The sequence below is a fragment of the Tachypleus tridentatus genome, chromosome 7 (genome assembly GCF_004210375.1).
Source record: "Tachypleus tridentatus isolate NWPU-2018 chromosome 7, ASM421037v1, whole genome shotgun sequence".
In the NCBI taxonomy this organism is placed as follows: Eukaryota; Metazoa; Arthropoda; class Merostomata; order Xiphosura; family Limulidae; genus Tachypleus; species Tachypleus tridentatus.
In genome coordinates this window covers 169,342,094-169,366,803 of record NC_134831.1, presented here as the reverse complement: position 1 = coordinate 169,366,803, position 24,710 = coordinate 169,342,094, and the positions used below count along the sequence as shown (strand labels likewise).

The window sequence follows — 24,710 nt, the reverse complement described above, 5'->3', positions numbered from 1 at the left end:
GATTATGTTCTACCAATTGATTATACCCACATTTAGAAATAGTGCAATACTTTTACCTAAAGATTATGTTCTACTAATTGATTATACCCACATTTAGAAATAGTGTAATACTTTCCCTAAAGATTATGTTCTACTAATTGATTATACCCACATTTAGAAATGGTGTAATACTTTCCCTAAAGATTATGTTCTACTAATTGATTATACCCACATTTAAAAAAGTGTAATACCTTACCTGAAGATTATGTTTTACTAATTTATTATACCCACATTTAGAAATAGTGTAATACTTTCCCTAAAGATTATGTTCTACTAATTGATTATACCCACCTTTAGAAATAGTGTAATACTTTCCCTAAATATTATGTTTTATTAATTGATTATACCCACATTTTAGAAATAGTGCAATACTTTCCCTAAAGATTATGTTCTACTAATTGATTATACCCACATTTAAAATAGTGCAATACTTTCCCTAAAGATTATGTTTTATTAATTTATTATACCAACGTTTAGAAAAGGTGTAATACTTTCCCTAAAGATTATGTTCTATTAATTTATTATACCCACATTTAGAAATAGTGTAATACTTTCCCGAAAGATTATGTTTTATTAATTTATTATACCCACATTTAGAAATAGGTGTAATACTTTCCCTAAAGATTATGTTTTTTATTTTATATACCCACATTTAGAAATAGTGTAATACTTTCCCTAAAGATTATGTTCTACTAATTGATTATACAAACTTTAGAAATAATGTAATACTTTCCTAAAGATTATGTTCTATTAATTGATTATACCCACATTTAGAAATAGTGTAATACTTTCCCTAAAGATTATGTTCTACTAATTGAATATACCCACATTTAGAAATAGTGTAATACCATCCCTAAATATTATCTTTTATTAATTGATAATACCCACATTTAAAAAATAGGTAATACCTTCCAAATATTATGTTTTATTAATTCATTATACCCACTTTTTAGAAATAGTGTAATACTTTCCCTAAGGATTATGTTCAATTAATTTATTATACCCACATTTAGAAATAGTTTAATACTTTCCCGAAAGATTATGGTTTATTAATTTATTATACTACATTTTAAAATGGTGTAATATTTTCCCTAAAGATTATGTTCTACTAATTGATTATACCCACGTTTAGAAATAGTGTAATACTTTCCCTGAAGATTATGTTCTACTAATTGATTATACCCACATTTAGAAATAGTGTAATACTTTCTCTAAAGATTATGTTCTATTAATTTATTATACCCACATTTAGAAATAGTGCAATACTTTCCCTAAAGATTATGTTTTATTAATTTATTATACTTACGTTTAGAAATAGTGTAATACTTTCTCTAAAGATTATGTTCTACTATTTGATTATACCCACATTTAAAAATAGTGCAATACTTTCTTTAAAGATTATGTTTTATTAATTTATTATAGCCACGTTTAGAAATAGTGTAATACTTTTCCTAAAGGTTATGTTTTATTAATTTATTATACCCACATTTAGAAATAGTGCAATACTTTCCCTAAAGATTATGTTTTATTAACTTATTATACCCACGTTTAGAAATAGTGTAATACTTTCCCTTAAGATTATGTTCTACTAATTGATTATACCGACATTTAGAAATAGTGTAATACTTTCCTTTAATATTATATTTTATTAATTGATTATACCCACATTTAGAAATAGTGCAATACTTTTCCTAAAGATTATGTTCTACTAAATGATTATACCGACATTTAGAAATAGTGTAATACTTTCCTTTAATATTATATTTTATTAATTGATTATACCCACATTTAGAAATAGTGCAATACTTTTCCTAAAGATTATGTTCTACTAATTGATTATACCCACATTTAGAAATAGTGCAATACTTTCCCTGAAGATTATGTTTTGCTAATTTATTATAACCACTTTTAGAAATAGTGTAATACTTTCCCGAAAGATTATGTTTTATTAATTTATTATACCACATTTTAAAATGGTGTAATATTTTCCCTAAAGATTATGTTCTACTAATTGATTATACCCACGTTTAGAAATAGTGTAATACTTTCCCTGAAGATTATGTTTTACTAATTTATTATACCCACATTTAGAAATAGTGTGATACTTTCCCTAAAGATTATGTTCTACTAATTGATTATACCCACATTTAAAAATATTGTAATACTTTCTTTAAAGATTATGTTTTATTAATTAATTATACCCACGTTTAGAAATAGTGTAATACTTTTTCTAAAGGTTATGTTTTATTAATTTATTATACCCACATTTAGAAATAGTGGAATACTTTCCCTAAAGATTATGTTCTACTAATTTATTATACCCACATTTAGAAATAGTGTAATACTTTCCCTAAATATTATGTTTTATTAATTCATTATACCCACATTTATTAATAGTGTGATACTTTCTCTAATGATTATGTTCTATTAATTGAATATACCCACATTTAGAAATAGTGCAATACTTTCCCTAAAGATTATGTTTTATTAATTTATTATACTTACGTTTAGAAATAGTGTAATACATTTCCTAAATATTATGTTTTATTAATTTATTATACCCACATTTAGAAATAGTGTAATACTTTCCCTAAAGATTATGTTCTACTAATTGATTATATCCACATTTAAGAATAGTGCAATACTTTCCCTGAAGATTATGTTTTGCTAATTTATTACACCCACGTTTAGAAATAGTGTAATACTTTCCCTAAATATCATGTTTTACTAATTGATAATACCCACATTTAGAAACAGTGTAATACTTTTCCTAAAGATTATATTACTAATTTATTATACCCCCATTTAGAAATAGTGTAATAGTTTCCCTAAAGATTATGTTCTACTAATTGATCATACCCACATTTAGAAATAGTGTAATACTTTTCCTAAAGATTATGTTCTACTAATTGATTATACCCACCTTTAGAAATAGTGTAATACTTTCCCTAAAGATTATGATCTACTAATTGTTTATACTTACCTTTAGAAACATTGTAATACTTTCCCTAAAGATTATGTTCTACTAATTAATTATACCCACATTTAGAAATAGTGCAATACTTTCCCTAAAGATTATATTCTACTAATTGATTATACCCACATTTAAAAATAGTGCAATACTTTCCCTAAAAATTATGTTTTATTAATTTATTATAGCAACGTTTAGAAATAGTGTAATACTTTTACTAAAGATTATGTTCTACTAATTTATTATACCCAGATTTAGAAATAGTGTAATACTTTCCCTAAAGATTATGTTTTATTAATTTATTATAGCAACGTTTAGAAAAAGTGTAATACTTTCCTGAAGATTATTTTCTACTAATTTATTATACAAAGTTAGAGAAAAAGTGTAATACATTCCCTAAAGATTATGTTCTACTAATTGATTATACCCACATTTAAAAATAGTGCAATACTTTCCCTAAAGATTATGTTTTATTAATTTATTATAGCAACGTTTAGAAATAGTGTAATACTTTCACTAAAGATTATGTTCTACTAATTTATTATACCCACGTTTAGAAATAGTGTAATACTTCTGCTAAAGATTTTGTTTTATTAATTTATTATACCCACATTTAGAAATGGTGTAATATTTTCCCTAAAGATTATGTTTTATTAATTTTAACACACACATTTATAAATGATGTAATACATTCCCTAAAGAATATGTTCTACTAATTGATTATACACACATTTAAATATAGTGCAATACTTTCCATAAAGATTATGTGTTATTAATTTATTATCGCTACGTTTAGAAATAGTGTAATACTTTCGCTAAAATTATGTTTTATTAATTTATTATATCCACATTTACAAATAGTGTACTTCTTTCCGAATGATTATGTTTTATTAATTTATTATACCCACATATAGAAATGGTGTAATACTTTCGCTAAAGATTATGTTCTACTAATTTATTATACCCACGTTTAGAAATAGTGTAATACTTTCCCTAAAAATTATGTTCTACTAATTGATTATACCCACATTTAGAAATAGTGTAATACTTTCCCTAAAGATTATGTTCTACTAATTGATTATACACACATTTAAAAATAGTGTAATACCTTACCTGAAGATTATGTTTTACTAATTTATTATACCCACATTTAGAAATAGTGTGATACATTCCCTAAAGATTATGTCCTACTAATTGATTATAACCACCTTTAGAATTAGTGTAATAATTTCCCTAAAGATTTTTTTCTACTAATGATTATACCAATCTTTAGAAATAGTTTAATACTTTCGCTAAAGATTATGTTCTACTAATTTATTATACCCAGATTTAGAAATAGTCTAATACTTTCCCTAAAAATTATGTTCTACTAAATTATTATAACCACATTTTGAAATAGTGTACTTCTTTCCCGAATGATTATGTTTTATTAATTTATTATACCCACAATTAGAAATGGTGTAATACTTTCGCTAAACATTATGTTTTATTAATTTATTATACCCACAATTAGAAATGGTGTAATACATTCCCTAAAGATTATGTTCTACTTATTGATTATCCCCACGTTTAGAAATAGTGTAATTCTTTACCTGAAGATTATGTTTTACTAATTGATTATATCCACATTTAAAAATAATGCAATACTTTCCCTAAATATTATGTTATAATAATTTAATATAGCCACGTATAGAAATAGTGTAATACTTTCCCTAAATATCATGTTTTATAAATTCATTATACCCACATTTAGAAATAGTGCAATACTTTTCTTAAAGATTATGTTCAACTACTTGATTATACCCACATTTAAGAATAGTGCAATGTTTTCCATGAAGATTATGTTTTCCTAATTTATTACACCCACGTTAAGAAATAGTGTAATACTTGCCCTAAAGAATATTTTCTAGTAATTGTTTATACCCACGATTAGAAATAGTGTAATACTTTCCCTAAATATTATGTTTTACTAATTGATAATACCCACTTTTTGAAATAATATAATACTTTCCCTGAAGATTATTTTATTAATTCATTATACCCACATTTAGAAATAGTGCAATACTTTCCCTCAAGATTATGTTCTACTAATTGATTATACCCACATTTAAAAATAGTGCAATACTTTAACTAAAGATTATGTTTTATTAATTTATCATAGCAACGTTTAGAAATAGTGTAATTCTTTTCCTGAAGATTATGTTCTACTAATTGATTATACCCACATTTAGAAATAATGTAATACTTTCTCTAAAGATTATGTTCTACTAATTGATTATACCCACATTTAAAAATAGTGTAATACCTTACCTGAAGATTATGTTTTACTAATTTATTATACCCACATTTAGAAATAGTGTGATACATTCCCTAAAGATTATGTCCTACTAATTGATTACACCCACCTTTAGAAATAGTGTAATAATTTCCCGAATGATTATGTTTTATTAATTTATTATACCCACATTTAGAAAGGTGTAATACATTCCCTAAAGATTATGTTCTACTTATTGATTATACCCACGTTTAGAAATAGTGTAATTATTTCCTTGAAGATTATGTTTTACTAATTGATTATATCCACATTTAAAAATAATGCAATACTATCCCTAAATATTATGTTTTATAAATTCATTATACACACATTTAGAAATAGTGCAATACTTTTCTTAAAGATTATATTTTACTAATTGATAATACCCACTTTTTGAAATAATATAATACTTTCCTTGAAGATTATTTTACTAATTTATTATATCCACATTTAGAAATAGTGTAATACTTTCCCTAAATATTATGTTTTATTAATTCATTATACCCACATTTGGAAATAGTGCAGTACTTTCCCTCAAGATTATGTTCTACTAATTGATAATACCTACATTTAAAAATAGTGCAATACTTTCACTAAAGATTATGTTTTATTAATTTATCATAGCAACGTTTAGAAAAAGTGTAATACTTTACCTGAAGATTATGTTCCACTAATTTATAAAACCCACTTATAGAAATAGTGTAATACTTTCCCGAAAGATTATGTTTTATTAAATTATTATACCCACATTTAGAAATGGTGTATTACTTTCGCTAAAGATTATATTTTTTTATTTTATAACCCACATTTAGAAATGATGTAATACATTCCTTAAAGATTATGTTCTACTAATTGATTATACCCACAGCTAAATATAGTGCAATACTTTCCCTAAAGATTATGTTTTATTAATTTATTATAACCACGTTTAGAAATAGTGTAATACTTTCCTTGAAGATTATGTTCTACTAATTTATTATACCCACATTAAGAAATAGTGTAATACTTTCCCTAAAGATTATGTTCTACTAATTGATTATACCCACATTTAGAAATAGTGCAATACTTTACCTAAAGATTATGTTCTACTAATTGATTATACCCACATTTAGGAATAGTGTAATACTTTCCCTAAAGATTATGTTCTACTAATTGATTATACCCACATTTAGAAATGGTGTAATACTTTCCCTAAAGATTATGTTCTACTAATTGATTATACCCACATTTAAAAATAGTGTAATACCTTACCTGAAGATTATGTTTTACTAATTTATTATACCCACATTTGGAAATAGTGTGATACATTCCCTAAAGATTATGTACTACTAATTGATTATACCCACCTTTAGAAATAGTGTAATAATTTCCCTAAAGATTATGTTCTACTAATTGATTATACAAATCTTTAGAAATAATGTAATACTTTCCCTAAAGATTATGTTCTATTAATTGATTATACCCACATTTAGAAATACTGTAATACTTTCCCTAAAGATTATGTTCTACTAATTGAATATACCCACATTTAGAAATAGTGTAATACCATCCCTAAATATTATCTTTTATTAGTTGATAATACCCACATTTAAAAATAGGGTAATACCTTCCTAAATATTATGTTTTATTAATTCATTATACCCACTTTTAGAAATAGTGTAATACTTTCCCTAAGGATTATGTTCAATTGATTTATTATACCCACGTTTAGAAATAGTTTAATACTTTCCCGAAAGAATATGGTTTATTAATTTATTATACCACATTTTAAAATGGTGTAATATTTTCCCTAAAGATTATGTTCTACTAATTGATTATACCCACGTTTAGAAATAGTGTAATACTTTCCCTGAAGATTATGTTCTACTAATTGATTATACCCACATTTAAAAATATTGCAATATTTTTTTTAAATATTATGTTTTATTAATTTATTATAGCCACGTTTAGAAATAGTGTAACACTTTTCCTAAAGTTTATGTTTTATTAATTTATTATACAAACATTTAGAAATAGTGCAATACTTTCCCTAAAGATTATGTTCTACTGATTTATTATACCCACATTTAGAAATAGTGTAATACTTTCCCTAAATATTATGTTTTATTAATTCAATATACCCACATTTATTAATAGTGTGATACTTTCTCTAAAGATTATGTTCTATTAATTGAATATACCCACATTTAGAAATAGTGCAATACTTTCCCTAAAGATTATGTTTTATTAATTTATTATACTTACGTTTAGGAATAGTGTGATACTTTCTCTAAAGATTGTGTTCTACTAATTGATTATACCCACATTTAAAAATATTGCAATACTTTCTTTAAAGATTATGTTTTATTAATTTATTATAGCCACGTTTAGAAATAGTGTAATACTTTTCCTAAAGGTTATGTTTTATTAATTTATTATACCCACATTTAGAAATAGTGCAATACTTTCCCTAAAGATTATGTTTTATTAACTTATTGTACCGACGTTTAGAAATAGTGTAATACTTTCCCTTAAGATTATGTTCTACTAAATGATTATACCGACATTTAGAAATAGTGTAATACTTTCCTTTAATATTATATTTTATTAATTGATTATACCCACATTTAGAAATAGTGCAATACTTTTCCTAAAGATTATGTTCTACTAAATGATTATACCGACATTTAGAAATAGTGTAATACTTTCCTTTAATATTATATTTTATTAATTGATTATACCCACATTTAGAAATAGTGCAATACTTTTCCTAAAGATTATGTTCTACTAATTGATTATACCCACATTTAGAAATAGTGCAATACTTTCCCTGAAGATTATGTTTTACTAATTTATTATAACCACTTTAGAAATAGTGTAATACTTTCCCGAAAGATTATGTTTTATTAATTTATTATACCACATTTTAAAATGGTGTAATATTTTCCCTAAAGATTATGTTCTACTAATTGATTATACCCACGTTTAGAAATAGTGTAATACTTTCCCTGAAGATTATGTTTTACTAATTTATTATACCCACATTTATTAATAGTATGATGCTTTCTCTAAAGATTATGTTCTATTAATTGAATATACCCACATTTAGAAATTGCGCAATACATTCCCTAAAGATTATGTTTTATTAATTTATTATACTTACGTTTACAAATAGTGTAATACATTTCCTAAATATTAATTTTTATTAATTTATTATACCCACTTTTAGAAATAGTGTAATACTTTCCTAAATATTATGATCTACTAATTGATTATACCAACGTTTAGAAATAGAGTAATACTTTCCCTGAATATTATGTTTTACTAATTTATTATACCCACATTTAGAAATAGTGTGATACTTTCCCTAAAGATTATGTTCTACTAATTGATTATACCCACATTTAAAAATATTGCAATACTTTCTTTAAAGATTATGTTTTATTAATTAATTATAGCCACGTTTAGAAATAGTGTAACACTTTTTCTAAAGGTTATGTTTTATTAATTTATTATACCCACATTTAGAAATAGTGGAATACTTTCCCTAAAGATTATGTTCTACTAATTTATTATACCCACATTTAGAAATAGTGTAATACTTTCCCTAAATATTATGTTTTATTAATTCATTATACCCACATTTATTAATAGTGTGATACTTTCTCTAATGATTATGTTCTATTAATTGAATATACCCACATTTAGAAATAGTGCAATACTTTCCCTAAAGATTATGTTTTATTAATTTATTATACTTACGTTTAGAAATAGTGTAATACATTTCCTAAATATTATGTTTTATTAATTTATTATATCCACATTTAGAAATAGTGTAATACTTTCCCTAAAGATTATGTTCTACTAATTGATGATACTAACGTTTAGAAATAGAGTAATACTTTCCCTTAATATTATTTTTTATTAATTTATTATACCCGCTTTTAGAAATAGTGTAATACTTTCCCTAAAGATTATGTTCTACTAATTGATTATACCAACGTTTAGAATTAGAGTAATACTTTCCCTGAATATTATGTTTTACTAATTTATTATACTCACATTTAGAAATAGTGTGATACTTTCTCTAAAGATTGTGTTCTACTAATTGATTATACCCACATTTAAAAATATTGCAATACTTTCTTTAAAGATTATGTTTTATTAATTTATTATAGCCACGTTTAGAAATAGTGTAATACTTTTCCTAAAGGTTATGTTTTATTAATTTATTATACCCACATTTAGAAATAGTGCAATACTTTCCCTAAAGATTATGTTTTATTAACTTATTGTACCGACGTTTAGAAATAGTGTAATACTTTCCCTTAAGATTATGTTCTACTAAATGATTATACCGACATTTAGAAATAGTGTAATACTTTCCTTTAATATTATATTTTATTAATTGATTATACCCACATTTAGAAATAGTGCAATACTTTTCCTAAAGATTATGTTCTACTAAATGATTATACCGACATTTAGAAATAGTGTAATACTTTCCTTTAATATTATATTTTATTAATTGATTATACCCACATTTAGAAATAGTGCAATACTTTTCCTAAAGATTATGTTCTACTAATTGATTATACCCACATTTAGAAATAGTGCAATACTTTCCCTGAAGATTATGTTTTGCTAATTTATTATAACCACTTTTAGAAATAGTGTAATACTTTCCCGAAAGATTATGTTTTATTAATTTATTATACCACATTTTAAAATGGTGTAATATTTTCCCTAAAGATTATGTTCTACTAATTGATTATACCCACGTTTAGAAATAGTGTAATACTTTCCCTGAAGATTATGTTTTACTAATTTATTATACCCACATTTATTAATAGTATGATGCTTTCTCTAAAGATTATGTTCTATTAATTGAATATACCCACATTTAGAAATTGCGCAATACATTCCCTAAAGATTATGTTTTATTAATTTATTATACTTACGTTTACAAATAGTGTAATACATTTCCTAAATATTAATTTTTATTAATTTATTATACCCGCTTTTAGAAATAGTGTAATACTTTCCCTAAATATTATGATCTACTAATTGATTATACCAACGTTTAGAAATAGAGTAATACTTTCCCTGAATATTATGTTTTACTAATTTATTATACCCACATTTAGAAATAGTGTGATACTTTCCCTAAAGATTATGTTCTACTAATTGATTATACCCACATTTAAAAATATTGCAATACTTTCTTTAAAGATTATGTTTTATTAATTAATTATAGCCACGTTTAGAAATAGTGTAACACTTTTTCTAAAGGTTATGTTTTATTAATTTATTATACCCACATTTAGAAATAGTGGAATACTTTCCCTAAAGATTATGTTCTACTAATTTATTATACCCACATTTAGAAATAGTGTAATACTTTCCCTAAATATTATGTTTTATTAATTCATTATACCCACATTTATTAATAGTGTGATACTTTCTCTAATGATTATGTTCTATTAATTGAATATACCCACATTTAGAAATAGTGCAATACTTTCCCTAAAGATTATGTTTTATTAATTTATTATACTTACGTTTAGAAATAGTGTAATACATTTCCTAAATATTATGTTTTATTAATTTATTATACCCACATTTAGAAATAGTGTAATACTTTCCCTAAAGATTATGTTCTACTAATTGATGATACCAACGTTTAGAAATAGAGTAATACTTTCCCTTAATATTATTTTTTATTAATTTATTATACCCGCTTTTAGAAATAGTGTAATACTTTCCCTAAAGATTATGTTCTACTAATTGATTATACCAACGTTTAGAATTAGAGTAATACTTTCCCTGAATATTATGTTTTACTAATTTATTATACTCACATTTAGAAATAGTGTGATACTTTCTTTAAAGATTATGTTCTACTATTTGATTATACCCACATTTAAAAATATTGCAATACTTTCTTTAAAGATTATGTTTTATTAATTTATTATAGCCACGTTTAGAAATAGTGTATCACTTTTCCTAAAGGTTATGTTTTATTAATTTATTATAACCACGTTTAGAAATAGTGCAATACTTTCCCTAAAGATTATGTTCTACTAATTTTTTATACCCACATTTAGAAATAGTGTAATACTTACCCTAAATATTATGTTTTATTAATTCATTATACCCACGTTTAGAAGTAGTGCAATACTTTCCCTAAAAATTATGTTTTATTAATTCATTATACCCACGTTTAGAAATAGTGTAATACTTTCCCTAAAGATTATGTTTTATTAATTCATTATGCCCACGTTCAGAAATTGTGCAATACTTTCCCTAAGATTATGTTTTATTAATTCATTATATCCACGTTTAGGTCTAATAAAGTTAGTTGTCCTTTCTTTCACTGGAAGTGTAAAGTAATTTAATTTTTTCCATTGATTAAATCTAAATCTATTTGCAATTTTTATGCAACTTAATCAACTGTTCATGTGATATTTTCTCATCTAAACCTTATTTTAAGCTTGGGATAGTAACACTGAAAGTTGGTCTAACGTAAGATTCTTTAAATGTTCTTTAATGTTTTTCATGTAATCAATCGAAGAGTAAGAATGTCAACTGTTAGCAACTAAAAAGTAAGAAATGATTCCAATAGTGAGAATGGAGGTTAATCCACTTGTCTTTACCATTCATGTTAACAAAGTTCCGTTCGACTAATAATGGTAGAAAATTAAATGCCCTGGATTGAAAACAATAAAATAGAGTTATGTAACTAACACTGACCAAAATTAATTTAAAAAAAAACACAGAACAGGTTGGAAAACAGCTGACAAGAACCTTAGAACACTTATTGAAAATATAGAGGTATTCAGAATTTTCTTCAATAACCCACTCTGAAATTATTAAATTTGTCTTAATAAAACGTGCTGTACAAATAATATAAAAGAATAGTTCAAATATACAATATTATATTGGTAAATATAGCATTTCCTATATTTACTATACAGATAATATACTTCTGAAGAAGGTTTGCGCTTCACAACAAAGTCTAGTTAGAATTATGTTTTTAAGCTGTGGTTATTAAACATTAAGGAACCCTAAACTTAAAACCATGTCAAGCTTCCTTTCATTGTTATAATACAGCATGCCGACAGACTGTGCGAACATTTCCAGCTGTTCTGATGGGTAAATATTGATCTTTCTTTACAAATTGTACTAACGTTCTTATGCTTCATCAATTTTGTGGCCTTTTGAAGAAAAAGTAGGATATGTCTTAAACTAATATTATTTCGAAGTAACGAGAGCCATTTTTCGATTGCATAGTCTTTTTTTTTTGGGGGGGTGTGGAATTGCTTCGAGATTTCCGCAACATTGACTCCAATACAAATCCTAGTAGCAGTTGGAGATTTTTAGAGTCGAACTGGTTCTTTTTGGGGCAATAGAGTGTTAAAGCGGCGAATTCAAAAAAGTTATTTTGTTTTGGAGGATTCTGGAGAAAGGAGTTTTGGTCAGAAGCACGAGGAAGTCTGACCCTATTGTGCTCAATTAATGAGGACGCCTTTTGGTGTTTTCAGGAGGAAGGATGGCTTGCCTGAATGTATTCAGGAAGAAGAAATGCATATGTATGATTAGGATAAAATTAAAAACTGGCGCCATTACTTTCAGGAGAATAGTGAAGATAAGTTGGTCTACTAATTTTTATGTTTTCAGGAAGAGGACAGTTTTTGCGTGTGCAGGAAGACAACATAACGTGCGTGTTTTGGAAGAGATTCTATTCCCCTGATTTTGTAAAATAAGTGAAAAGGATAAAAACATATTATCTTTGTATTAATTAATTTATTTGGATTCTCATTACGTTTTTAGTTGTTGGTTTTTAAATTAATGCACAAGTTTTAGACTGAATTATCTAAGTATTTTTACAGATTCGAGATGTTTGATAAACACCATGGTTAAGCGGTTTGTTTTGAATTTTGCGCAAAGCTACTCGAGGGCTATCTGCGCTAGCCGTCCCTAATTTAGCAGTGTAAGACTAGAGGGAAGGCAGCTAGTCATCACCACTCACCGACAACTCTTGGGCTACTCTTTTTACCAACGAATAGTGAGATTGACCGTCACATTATAACGCCCCCACGGCTGAAAGAGGGAGCATGTTTGGTGTGACCGGGATTCGAACCCGTGACCAGGGTTTAACGGATAAATTCTAATCACAAGTTGCCTAGCATGCAGAAGGCTTAAGTATTTGATTCGAAAACTTGAACATTAATTTAAAACACACTAAAAACGTGGTGATGGTACAAATAAATTGCTTAATACAAATGTGGGTACTCATGTTAAAAGCCTGGAAACGTTCTGTATATATATCTTTGTTGTTTAAGGTGATACTGAGTCCTAAGTGAAAAATAATTAGAAATATTCAATAGAAAAGCAAGTTAAACCGAAACAAGACTACAATGTTTTCGGGTTGTGGCTTTCAACTACTTTACTTATGCATAATAAGTTTTCAATTGTGAAAACGTTGTTGTTGTTTTTTGTACCCACCCATGTTTCATTAATTTACGATACTCTTAGCTTTCTTGTTGGTTATATTAGTGATTTTCTCGTTAATGCTTCTAATATATCAAGTGCAACTTTTCATTCATTCATTCACAGTTAAAAAACATTTGTCCGAAAAAATATGAAAAGAAAATAAAGCAGCCAAATGTAACGTTTTAGGTCAAAGATTAAGTATGTGGAGATGAAAAGAGGTTTTTAGATGTACGAGCACAATCTTCCTTATGACGCATGCGCTACCTATTGCTTTAACCAAGTTTGGCAACTTGCCAAGCGGAAGAGCGTCAATGGGTGTTTCAATTGTCTTTAAATTTGATGCTTTTCGATTGCTGACAGCGTAAGAAAGTATATCTGAACATTAGTTGCTATTAGTAACCTTATTACTTTTGTATTCATACTCGAGAAAACAAAGTGAGTTAAAGATTACAATTAAAGTATTTAAAACAGAATAATCCTTGAAATATTCTTCCAGAAATCAGTTACGGAACGCGAGAAGAAGCCGAGTTGCAAGTAAACAAAAAATACAATGAGACCTTAAAGAGATTCTTTCAAAAATCTCTACGCGTTTTTTAAGATCAAATAAGAAGTGAGATCTCGAAAAGTTTTGAGTGTCTGATTCTGCAAAAAATAAAACCATTAGTATCAGGTCGTTGAAAGCTTAATTTATTTGAAATATAATAAGTATCAGATCATTATGACCCTAACTTAGTTTGACGTACACACATAGCCATCTATAAATATCAGATTGTTTCAAACCTAATTTTACGCCAAGATAAGGTTCTTTGACATTGTTGTCTTATTTTTTCAGACTAATTCAAAACTCACAACCTTATTTTTATTGAAACGAATTTAGAAACTGTTAAATATTTTAAAAAATTCAACGAAACATTGATTCAAAATATATTGAGTTTAAAGCTACAAATTTATACCAAGTTGTTAGTAAGAAATGTAAATCACTTGGAAAATTCAGTGGCTCTTTCAACGGGGCCTGGCATGGCCAAGCGCGTAAGGCGTGCGACTCGTAATCCGAGGGTCGCAGGTCCGCGTCACGCCAAATATGCTCGCCCTTCCAGCCGTGGGGGCGTTATAATGTTACGGTCAATCCCACTATTCGTTGGTAAAAGAGTAGCCCAAGAGTTGGCGGTGGGTGGTGATGACTAGCTGCCTTCCCTCTAGTCTTACACTGCTAATTTAGGGACGGCTAGCACAGATAGCCCTCGAGTAGCTTTGCGCGAAATTCCAAAACAAACAAACAAAACTCTTTCAACGGCAGAAATTCTTCTTACTGGTTTGCAGTTTTGTTGATTTTGCTCATCAACGTGGCATTTGAAACCCATTACGTTATCAAATATTATTACAGCTTCAGACAATAACAAATACAATAATACCAAACTTTCATTTGTTGTACAAAATTCAAACAAGTATAATTTGGTGACGTGATAGAACTTCAAACAGTGAGCCAATACTGAAGTGGAATAAAAACAGAAGAAACAAATCTTGTTTGGTAAGGCTGTCCTCGCTGGTACAGCGGTAAATCTACGGATTTATAATACTAAAATCAGGGGTTTGATTCCCCTCGGTGGACTCAGCAGAAAGCCCCATGTGACTTTGCTATGAGAAAACACATACATTTGGTGTTCCTCTTCAGTGGCACAGCGGCATATCTGTGGACTCGCACTGCAAACAACTTGGTTTCAATACCCGTGGTGGGTAGAACACGGATAGCCCATTATGTAGCTTTGTCCTTAATTCTAAACAAGCAAACAAAATCGTTTGTGGGGAAGTTTTAAACTGATGACATGATACAACTTGAAAAATAACTTCATTTACTCTTCCAAATCTTCTAATTTAATTTTTCTGTTTTAATGTTGTTGTTTCTTTTATAGGATGATCAATGAAGTTTTTAACACATCTTTTTTTGTAAGAATAATTACGGTTGACTATTTCTCATTTTACGCCCTTTACTACATTTAAATATGATATAACGCTGATATATTTGTGTTTATTATATGTATTAGAATACATGAACTTTGACCTTCTTTCCTTCCTTTCTCTTCCTATATGTATGTACATATGGAGAATAGAATTAATGAACTTTAACCTCTTTGTTCTTCCTTTTTTCTGTCTCTAAATGTATGTTTAATAAAGTTTTTAAGATGCGAAATAGTGAACTCTTTATTATCATACGTTGTGTAAAATATTTAATTAATCAAACTGTCAAAATTCTTCTAACTTTATCAGACAAGGAATTCTCGAAAGTTGGCACATTGCCAAAAACCAAAGAAATTTAATAAATTGTGCTGTTGGTCGCAGAGTCTCTTGAACACTTACAAACCATTGTCAATAACTTCGTTTGCAGTGCGCCATCTGTTGGCTTTCTTCTTTTTGTTTATTAATATGACCATAGTTTCTGAAGTTGGTAAGAAATAACGATCAGTAGTCGTTAAAAAGTCGGGCAGTTTTTCTGAAATATTTTATTTTTTACTAATTTTGTAAAAGACGTCCTATTTCTATCTGTCTACAGCCCACTGACAAAATAAAGTCTGAAGTGTGTTTCCATTTGTGGGTTGAAACCACAAACCGATTGCACGTCACTTGATATCTATCTTTAGGGTTTCCAAAGGGGTTAGGATTTATCTCCAGTACTCCACCCCACCATGGGCACCTATATATTTCCCGTGCATTGAGTGGTTGCGTTGGTTGGTACATATGTATGAACCATGATGCAGATGTTGGTCTTGCAGTGACGTCATCACTTTCTTTTATGTCTCTGAACTTCAACACTTTACAATAATGCCGAGGCAAAGAGTTCTTCAGTGGAATGAATATATAACTAGCGATAACGTTTATATTATCACTATTTGCCGTACAGTGAAGGTACAGCGGAATGTAAGGATCATTCTATACCCTACCACAGTCAGGAATAATTTAACAGCACGCAAAATTTAATCGTTCTCGTTTCTCTCGCGCATAAATTCGTATTTATGTCGCGTTCTCAAACAGAAACTTAAAAAACCTCTCCACGTGTCCAAAACTCGTGGCCAGAATAATAAAGTAAGAAGCAATGAAATAAACATACGTGTCTCAAAACTGGATAATATTTTCCGTTGGCACATCCACGATGAGGTTTTTAACTCCTGCTTTTCCGATTTCCTTCAAGAGCTTCCGGTACTCCTGGCCTGGTAGGGACTGCTTCACCAACACTGTCCGTTGTTTTTCCTGCATCAGAGGGTCCTTAAGGAGCTCTTCCAAGCGTATTAACGCTACGAAGAATAAAACGTTTAACTTTCCATGAAAATTACGCTTTTTCCCAAGAAGGCAGAGAGTTATGTTAAACACTGTAGTTGCTGGTATGCCTACAAAATTCGTTTTACCATGTTATTTTATAATATCTGTACATTCAATTACTAATCGTGAACACATATTTTAGACTCTTAAGCACATCTAAAAAAACTTATTGCATTTATAATTACTAGGCTTAACGCTTACACTAGCGTTATTATTAGCAAAAGATCAAGAAAAATACTTTGTTGAAAAGGTTTATTTATTAGGGATAAAAGAAAAAGCAAATTTAACTGATATGATTCATAATCTATACTATATTATATTAGTTTCAAAGTTGAGGATAAAGAAAGCCCTAGATCTTTTAACGAAACTCGTCCACTTACATGGATAACACAATAAAGAGACCGAAACATTGTTTTCCAAACCGGACAGAAATTAGGAGCAGTCTATAGAAAACTCTTATACATCTTTTAGTTAGATCTAGAACTGTTGATTTTTCACCTGGTGGGCATGAGCAGTCCATGTGAAACTCTTCAACATGTTACCTATTGTACATCCTTTTAGCTAGATCTAGAACTGTCGGTTTCTCACCTGATGGGCATGAGTGGTCCATAGGAAACTTTTCAACATGTCGCTTATTATCCATTATTTTAGTTAGATCTAGTACTGTGGTTATTTGGATGTTAATATGAAACAATATTTTCACAGCAATATTATTCGTATTAGCTGAATGTCACAGCCTTAAGCTATATTCACTCTGGTCACTTTTAACATTACTGAATTACTCTATCACGATTGTATCATGATAAGTACCCTAGATTATTTCGTAAAAAACTGGCAAAATCATATCGTCACGATTTGAAAACTCAGTTTATTTTTTATATTCCCATCTAATTTAGAAAATAAATACGAGATATTTGTTTGCTGTCAAGCACAATGTTATACAATAGGCTACCTGTGTTCTGCTCATCTTGGGTATCTAAACCCAGATTTTAGTGGTATAAGTCCTCAGACTTACCACTGAGCCGCCATGGACAGGAGGATTAAATACAATAGAAATATTAACGAGCAAAACACAAAGAAGAGTCGGCTCTGAAGTGATAATTTTTTGTTTTAGTAACATCTACACTTACATACTTTGAACTTTATATCAGGTCTAAAGTTACTTAACAGCTACTTACCTTCGTTTTCTTCGTAAACAATTGCAAAGTTTTTCCAATTCTTAGTCTTAACGAGATCGAGGTAGGCTTTACTAAGTGTTTCGGCAAACGGAAACAGATGAACAGTATGGTTGTCTAGCCGGGTGCGGAAGTCCCACTTTGTTTCCATGTGTGGCACGTGCAGCACTTCACACGTAGATCGCACTGTAGCTCTGGGTTCAATAGATTGGGGTCCAAAGATGGCCACCATTCCTTGGCTAAGAAGGTCACAGACTGTAAGAAAAGTCTTGCTTCATTGGTTCAATCATATCAGGAAATAATTGTAGCTACATAGATCAAAAACTGAATTTTTGTTCTTTGTACATAGCGCAATGATACACAAGGGCTATTTACGTTATGCATATCGCGAGGAATTCAACCCTTTATTTTAGGGTTTCGAAGTAAATGAAATATGTGTTTACCTCGTGTCTTTAGAAACCTACAAATGTTGTGATGTCAACTGATTTAAAGAAAAACAGAAGTTAGATGTCTGGTATTTTTTTCTGTTTTTTCACTCAAAATACCATCCTAGCTGTAAATTAATTATACTGAGATGTATTTTTTATAATAGTCACCTGGTGAGACAGGAGTAAGTATACGATCTAAAACTGCTAAAACTTGGAGTTTGATCTTTTGTAGTAGGCATAGAAAATAGCCCAATGTGGCTTTACTATTTTGTAAATTTTTTTTTACCTTCCTTATTATCTGACCTAGAATGATGAGGACCTGCAACACATAATAATTTTGTATTTGTATTTGTTGGCTAATCTAAGCTAATCTAGAAGTAAACCAATCCACGATAATCTACTGATGTGTAACAAATCTTAATGAACTAGAAACGTGACAGACGTAACTTGAAACTTTCATATGCCTGAAACATCACACCACAAAGCATATAGAGACAAAGAGACAAGATAGAAGCATTACGTTATAAATCTTCAACTAACAGAGAGATAATTTACACAATAATCTCAACATTTTGCCATCAAAGTAAACAACTTATTTCTACGATGTTTTGAGTTTGTTTTACTTTACCATTTAGTAACCTAATTTTTTTGGGGTATGTGAATCACGTTATGAAATTTTGTCAAATTCATTATTCGATATCATACAGTGAACCAACTCTTTAACATTAGAGAGTTACTTAGTGATATTTAGGGCATACTTGTGAAACTCTTCCAGGAATGACCTAAAAGTAGACAGTAACCTTTACTTTTTTTCAAAGAATGTGAATAAATATACCACAAGCTGTTCCTTCTTTTTCGATACATGATTAACACTGTCTCTTTTAGATCACCGATTTTAAACACGTGATTTTAAAACTATAAACAGGAATATTCACCCTTGTGCAAATTAATTGAAACAATTGGTCATTTTACAATATTTTCAGCATGGCGGCCGGTGTAGGCTCGCTGGACCCGCTGATTTCCTTTAATAGTCATTTTTTCACACATACGGCGTCATTAGCTGTGTTTTGCAGCACAATCGATCTATTTTTGGGATATATAACGAAATTTTGAGAAATATTACGTCATTCGAAATTGCGTTAGAAGGGCAAGGAGACCAGTAAAAAAACAACTTCTTACCAACTCAATGAAGAAAAAACGATATCAATGGGGTCTTAAATACAAGAACTGGACGCAAGAACAATGGAGGAAGGTGTTATTCAGTGACGAAACTCATTTCTTCGTACAGGGTCAAAGAAGTCTGCATGTTCGCAGATCTCCAGGTGAGAAACTTCGAGAATCTCACATCAATCAGTTCGTAAAACATCGCTTGAAGAAGATGTTTTGGGGCTGTTTCAGCTACTATGGCGTCGGAGGCTTACATATCGTAGAAGGTATGATGCGAGGACCACAGTGCATAGAAGTTTTGCAGAGAAGAGTCGTTTCAGAATTGAAAAAGAGATTTCCAGATGGATCTGGCATTTTTCAGCAAGATCTGGCTCCGTGCCACACATCGAAACTTGTGAAGAATTTTATGAATACAACGCGAATAAAGGTGCTGGACTGGCCTGGAAACTCCCCGGACTTAAATCTTATTGAAAATCTTTGGGCGATTTGTAAAGAAAGACTCCGGGGAAAAGAGTGTATTTCAAAAGATAAGCTAATTGAGGCCATAATTGACGTGTGGTACCGCAATCCAAAAATTAGTAGAGATTGCAGTTAATTCGTGGACTCAATGCCAAAGCAAATTAATGATCTTTTGAAAAATAAAGGCGATCATATCATGCATTAATTGGTGAGTAATTTCTGGATTCTCAGAAATAAAACGCAAAAAATTGAAAAAATCGTAATTTTCCGTCTTGTTTAAATTAACTTGCACAGGGGTGTAAGTCTTTAATTTATCAGGAAATGATAGTAAAAATAAGCCTCGTGAATGATTATTTGTTTATTCTAGAAAAAAAATATTCTCTGGATTATATGCGCTATCCACCGCGGGGAATATAACACCGGGTTTTAGCATTGCAAGTCAACAGACTTACAGCTATCCCATCGGGGGATTTCGTGAACGAATGATTATTAGAAAATGCTTTCAATGTATTAACTAACAACATGCATTTCTTTCTTTATGGGATTTTCTTCATTTTTTGTTTGTTTGTTGAATTCGCGCAAGCCTACTAGTGGGTTGTATGCGCTAGTCGAAGAAGTGAAAGACTAGAGGGAAGGCAGCAAGACAATAGCACCCACCGCTAACTGATGATCAACTCTTTATCAATGACACATGATTCTGACCTAAAATTGCCCCCCATCCCCAGTGGCATAGTGATATGTTTGTGGGCTTATACCACAAGAAAATGGTTTATTGATACCTGTGGTGGAGAGAGCACAGATAGTCCATAATGCAGCTCTGCGCTTAACAACAATAAATCAACTGATCCAAAAATTGTTAACATAGAAATTAACGTTTCTTAATAATTTACTTTACTTCTCTGGAGAAGAAGTAGAAAACGTTACATTCTGTGATTCATCACGTGACTGCACTACGCACCCTTGCGAGAAGCTTGGAAACTATCTTGATATTCAAGTTGCTCAACAGTGGCTGACAGGAAGGAAGTTGGAAGTAGAACTTGGTCCGTATTCACTTTGTCCACGATGTAACGAAATACTACCTGTAACGAATCGTCATCACTCTCGAAAAGCCCTCCTGTAAGAGAAAGAATCTAATTGTAGAATACATACACATACTGTTTACTGGAACAATGTTAAAATGAACTACCTTCGGGTAAAATATCAATATGTTCAATAAGCAATGCTTCCAGAAAGGTTTATTGAGCTCATTTTAACCTGATACAACATAATTCTGTCACATGAAACTCAGCAAAGAAATGTGAAGTGTGGACAGTGAAAAACAAAACTTAAACTTTATACATCAAACGCCCAAAAGAAATCACGGATAAAACGTACCAGCCGAAAGTGATAATAACCGGTGATTTTAGAGTCATCTATACACAATCTACAGGTACATACGGATTCCATACGTCTAGGCCCGACATGGCCAGGTGGTTAGGGCGCTCGACTCGTAATCTGAGGATCGCAGCTTCGAATTTCCATCGCATCAAACATGATCACCCTTTCAGCCGTGGGGGAGTTATAATGTTATTGTCAATCCCATTATTCGTTGGTAAAAGAGAAGCCCAAGAGTTGGCGGTGGGTGGTGATGATTAGCTGCCTTCCCTCTAGTCTTACGCTGCTAACTAACGGACGGTTAAAGCAGATAGCCCTCGCGTAGTTTTTCGCGAAATTAAACAAACAACAAATAAACAATTTATACGTCTAAAGGATTTCTTTGGAAAACTATGTTAAACAAAAATGAAATATTGATTTTGGATTAAAACATTAAAAAAATTACAAATGGCACTCCACGTGAGGGATTTTTTTTAAAGAAAGTATTAAACAATATTGATTCTGTATTATACATATTTAATATCTGTTAATAAAAACGATGGTTCTTTCAGTGTGTGTATAAGATAATTGAAATAAAGAAAACTAGACAGAGAAAGGAGAGTACTGAAAACTTCGGTTAATATATAATAAAACGTGTTACAAAGCGTAGTTACGAATATTTCATCAAGCCTAAAACTTAAGTGCAAGAGACGAACATCGACAGTTGTATGCCTTTAACTATAATAGTTTGAACGTTTAGAATATGTAGATGCTAGAAGGAAATTATTTAAGTTAAATGTACAGCCAGAAAGGCTTTGTATTCTGGTTGTTTGGCTTTCATTCAATTGATGTTTCATTTGTTTTTCAAAATTTATCTGGTTAACTGGTTATTTTTATTCATATTATGGGTGTTTTTCTTATAGCAAAGCCACATCAGATTATTTGTTGTGTCCACCGAAGGGAATCAAACCCCTAATTTTAGTGTTGTAAATCTGTAGACTTACCGTTGTCCAGTATTATCAAACAATAGGTGGCTTCTGGTAACATTTTCATCTTTTTACAAGCATCTTCTGTTTGTAGTGACGTCACGAAGAACACAAATGTGCAACTTTTCAATTTTTTTTACGTATACAAATTTTATATCTAAATAATCATCTTTCTCGTTTTTTTACGACTTACGATGATCAAGTAATGGAAATTCTTCATACTTTTACTTACCTCGAAAATATTATGGGATGTCATTTCCAATGAATTTTTCAACCAATAAACGATGTAGTTATTTAGAATTGCGGTTTTGACAGAAAATGGTGAAACGTTGTAAACAAATAGGCTTTATATATCCGTTAATGTCAAGCCTTATTAACAATTCACGCTCGTCTATATTGCGTGTACTGTTGTCCGGTGAACGTTCATGACGTGTATTGGTTTAAAAATAGAACACAATTATTCTAACTTTATCTTCACATACTGACTTTTACTTGAATGTATGGGAGTAATAAAGGGCGAACTCCAATCTAAAGTAGTTTCATATAGAAACGCACTAAGTTTGTATTCACAATAAAATAGACAGCAGTCTAACGTAGTTTAATCCACATACTACATTTGTTTTACAATGAAACGGGGCCATCATCTCAGTTTCAAAGAATAAATCAAATATAACTTGGACATCTGAATTAAACATAAACTGGCAGAAGCAAGTTATTCGTATATACGTGTTTGTTTGTATTACAAACAACACGTTTTCATATTCATAGCAAAGTACAACGGACATTCTCTTGTAAATGTTATAAAAGAAAAAACAGAATGTCACGTACGCTCAAGATGGTCATTAAGTTTTCATATCTCTAAAGAAGCGGGAATGAAAAAAGTAATTTTGCAAAGTTAAAGATAACCTGGATTTTGAAGGTAAGTTATAGAAAGAAGTAAAGGATTATTTGTTTGTGTCCCTGATGAAATTTCTTCAAGACCATCAATTCGTTTTTTACAGATCCCTAAATGCAAAGAGTGGTAGTTATTCGTAGATACATTTAAACCGTATCTGAGATTGATGGCTGGATTACTGGCACACTCGCCATATAATTCTCTACAAATAATAAAAAAACATTCTCAAATGCGTCACCAGATGTCGCGCCTTGCAAGACGTAACTGCGGAACACTTGCTCATGCATGAGATTTATATATATTATAACCTCGTTAACAATTCAGAAACTTAATTCTGACTTTAGTGACAAGAGGTGAATTTATAGCATACTCCGGTCATCATTTGTTTATTGCCAGTAGGTGGTTCACTTCCCTGTCTCCAGTTTCTTCTTCCATTATGTTCATAAAAGAAAAACGAAAAGCATTGTGTGGCAAAATGTTTATATAAAGTTATTCGACCTTATGCTAAATAGATAAATTACAGCTGATTTGTATTACATATAGAAATTAAATTCAGGATTTACGTATCAAAATTATTTACTGCAGTAAAATGTACATCTTCTAAATTTGTTTTCTTCCTTGTTTTCCCTTATAACCCCAAAATCAGAAATTCAACTTCTTGCGATGGATGCAGCAGATAGCCTAATGTGGCCTTGTTCTGAAACAAACAAACTGCAACTCTTGTCTTTTTGTATTTCAAAACTTATTTATTACTTCTAAAACATCTTTGGCTATAACTAAGGAAATTGGTGGCCTGTTATCCCACATACAAATTCAATGTCTGAATCAATTTCCAAAACCATCAATCAATACAACTACAAGAACAAACATTCCAGCACACTTAGAAACTGCGGGTTACGTTGCTGCAGGTTAAGTTACAAACAAGAAAACTAGATTACATAATAAACTACGATACCAAATCTTCCGTCACACAAAGAGACTAAAACTTAAATTTTATAAAACGTGGCGTGACACTATACTCCTCAAATGAACTGGTTATTGTAAGTTTTAAGGCTGACTGAAGTTGCAATAGTTACAATATGTATGCACGTGGCAACACACTTGTTTAAGTCTCACAGATACGCTTGCTTAATATT

The 24,710-nt window shown here is 29.7% G+C and overlaps 2 protein-coding genes across 2 annotated transcripts in view; both read right to left on the bottom strand.

Moving 5' to 3' along the window:
• The window catches only part of LOC143257860 (uncharacterized), a 57,635-nt gene extending 41,103 nt beyond the window's left edge, over positions 1-16,532 (bottom strand). Inside the window, exon 1 of the mRNA XM_076516891.1 lies at positions 16,405-16,532. Within this exon, the coding sequence (XP_076373006.1) occupies positions 16,405-16,532 (128 nt within the window). The remainder of the gene's footprint in view (positions 1-16,404) is intronic.
• A 375-nt stretch (positions 16,533-16,907) lies between these two features.
• LOC143257859 (glutamate receptor ionotropic, kainate 2-like) overlaps positions 16,908-24,710 on the bottom strand; it is a 33,909-nt gene continuing 26,106 nt past the window's right edge. Inside the window, exons 2-4 of the mRNA XM_076516890.1 lie at positions 21,299-21,454; positions 18,290-18,541; positions 16,908-17,086 (exon numbers count right to left, since the gene is read on the bottom strand). Coding sequence (XP_076373005.1) covers positions 16,908-17,086; positions 18,290-18,541; positions 21,299-21,454 — 587 coding nt within the window. The remainder of the gene's footprint in view (positions 17,087-18,289; positions 18,542-21,298; positions 21,455-24,710) is intronic.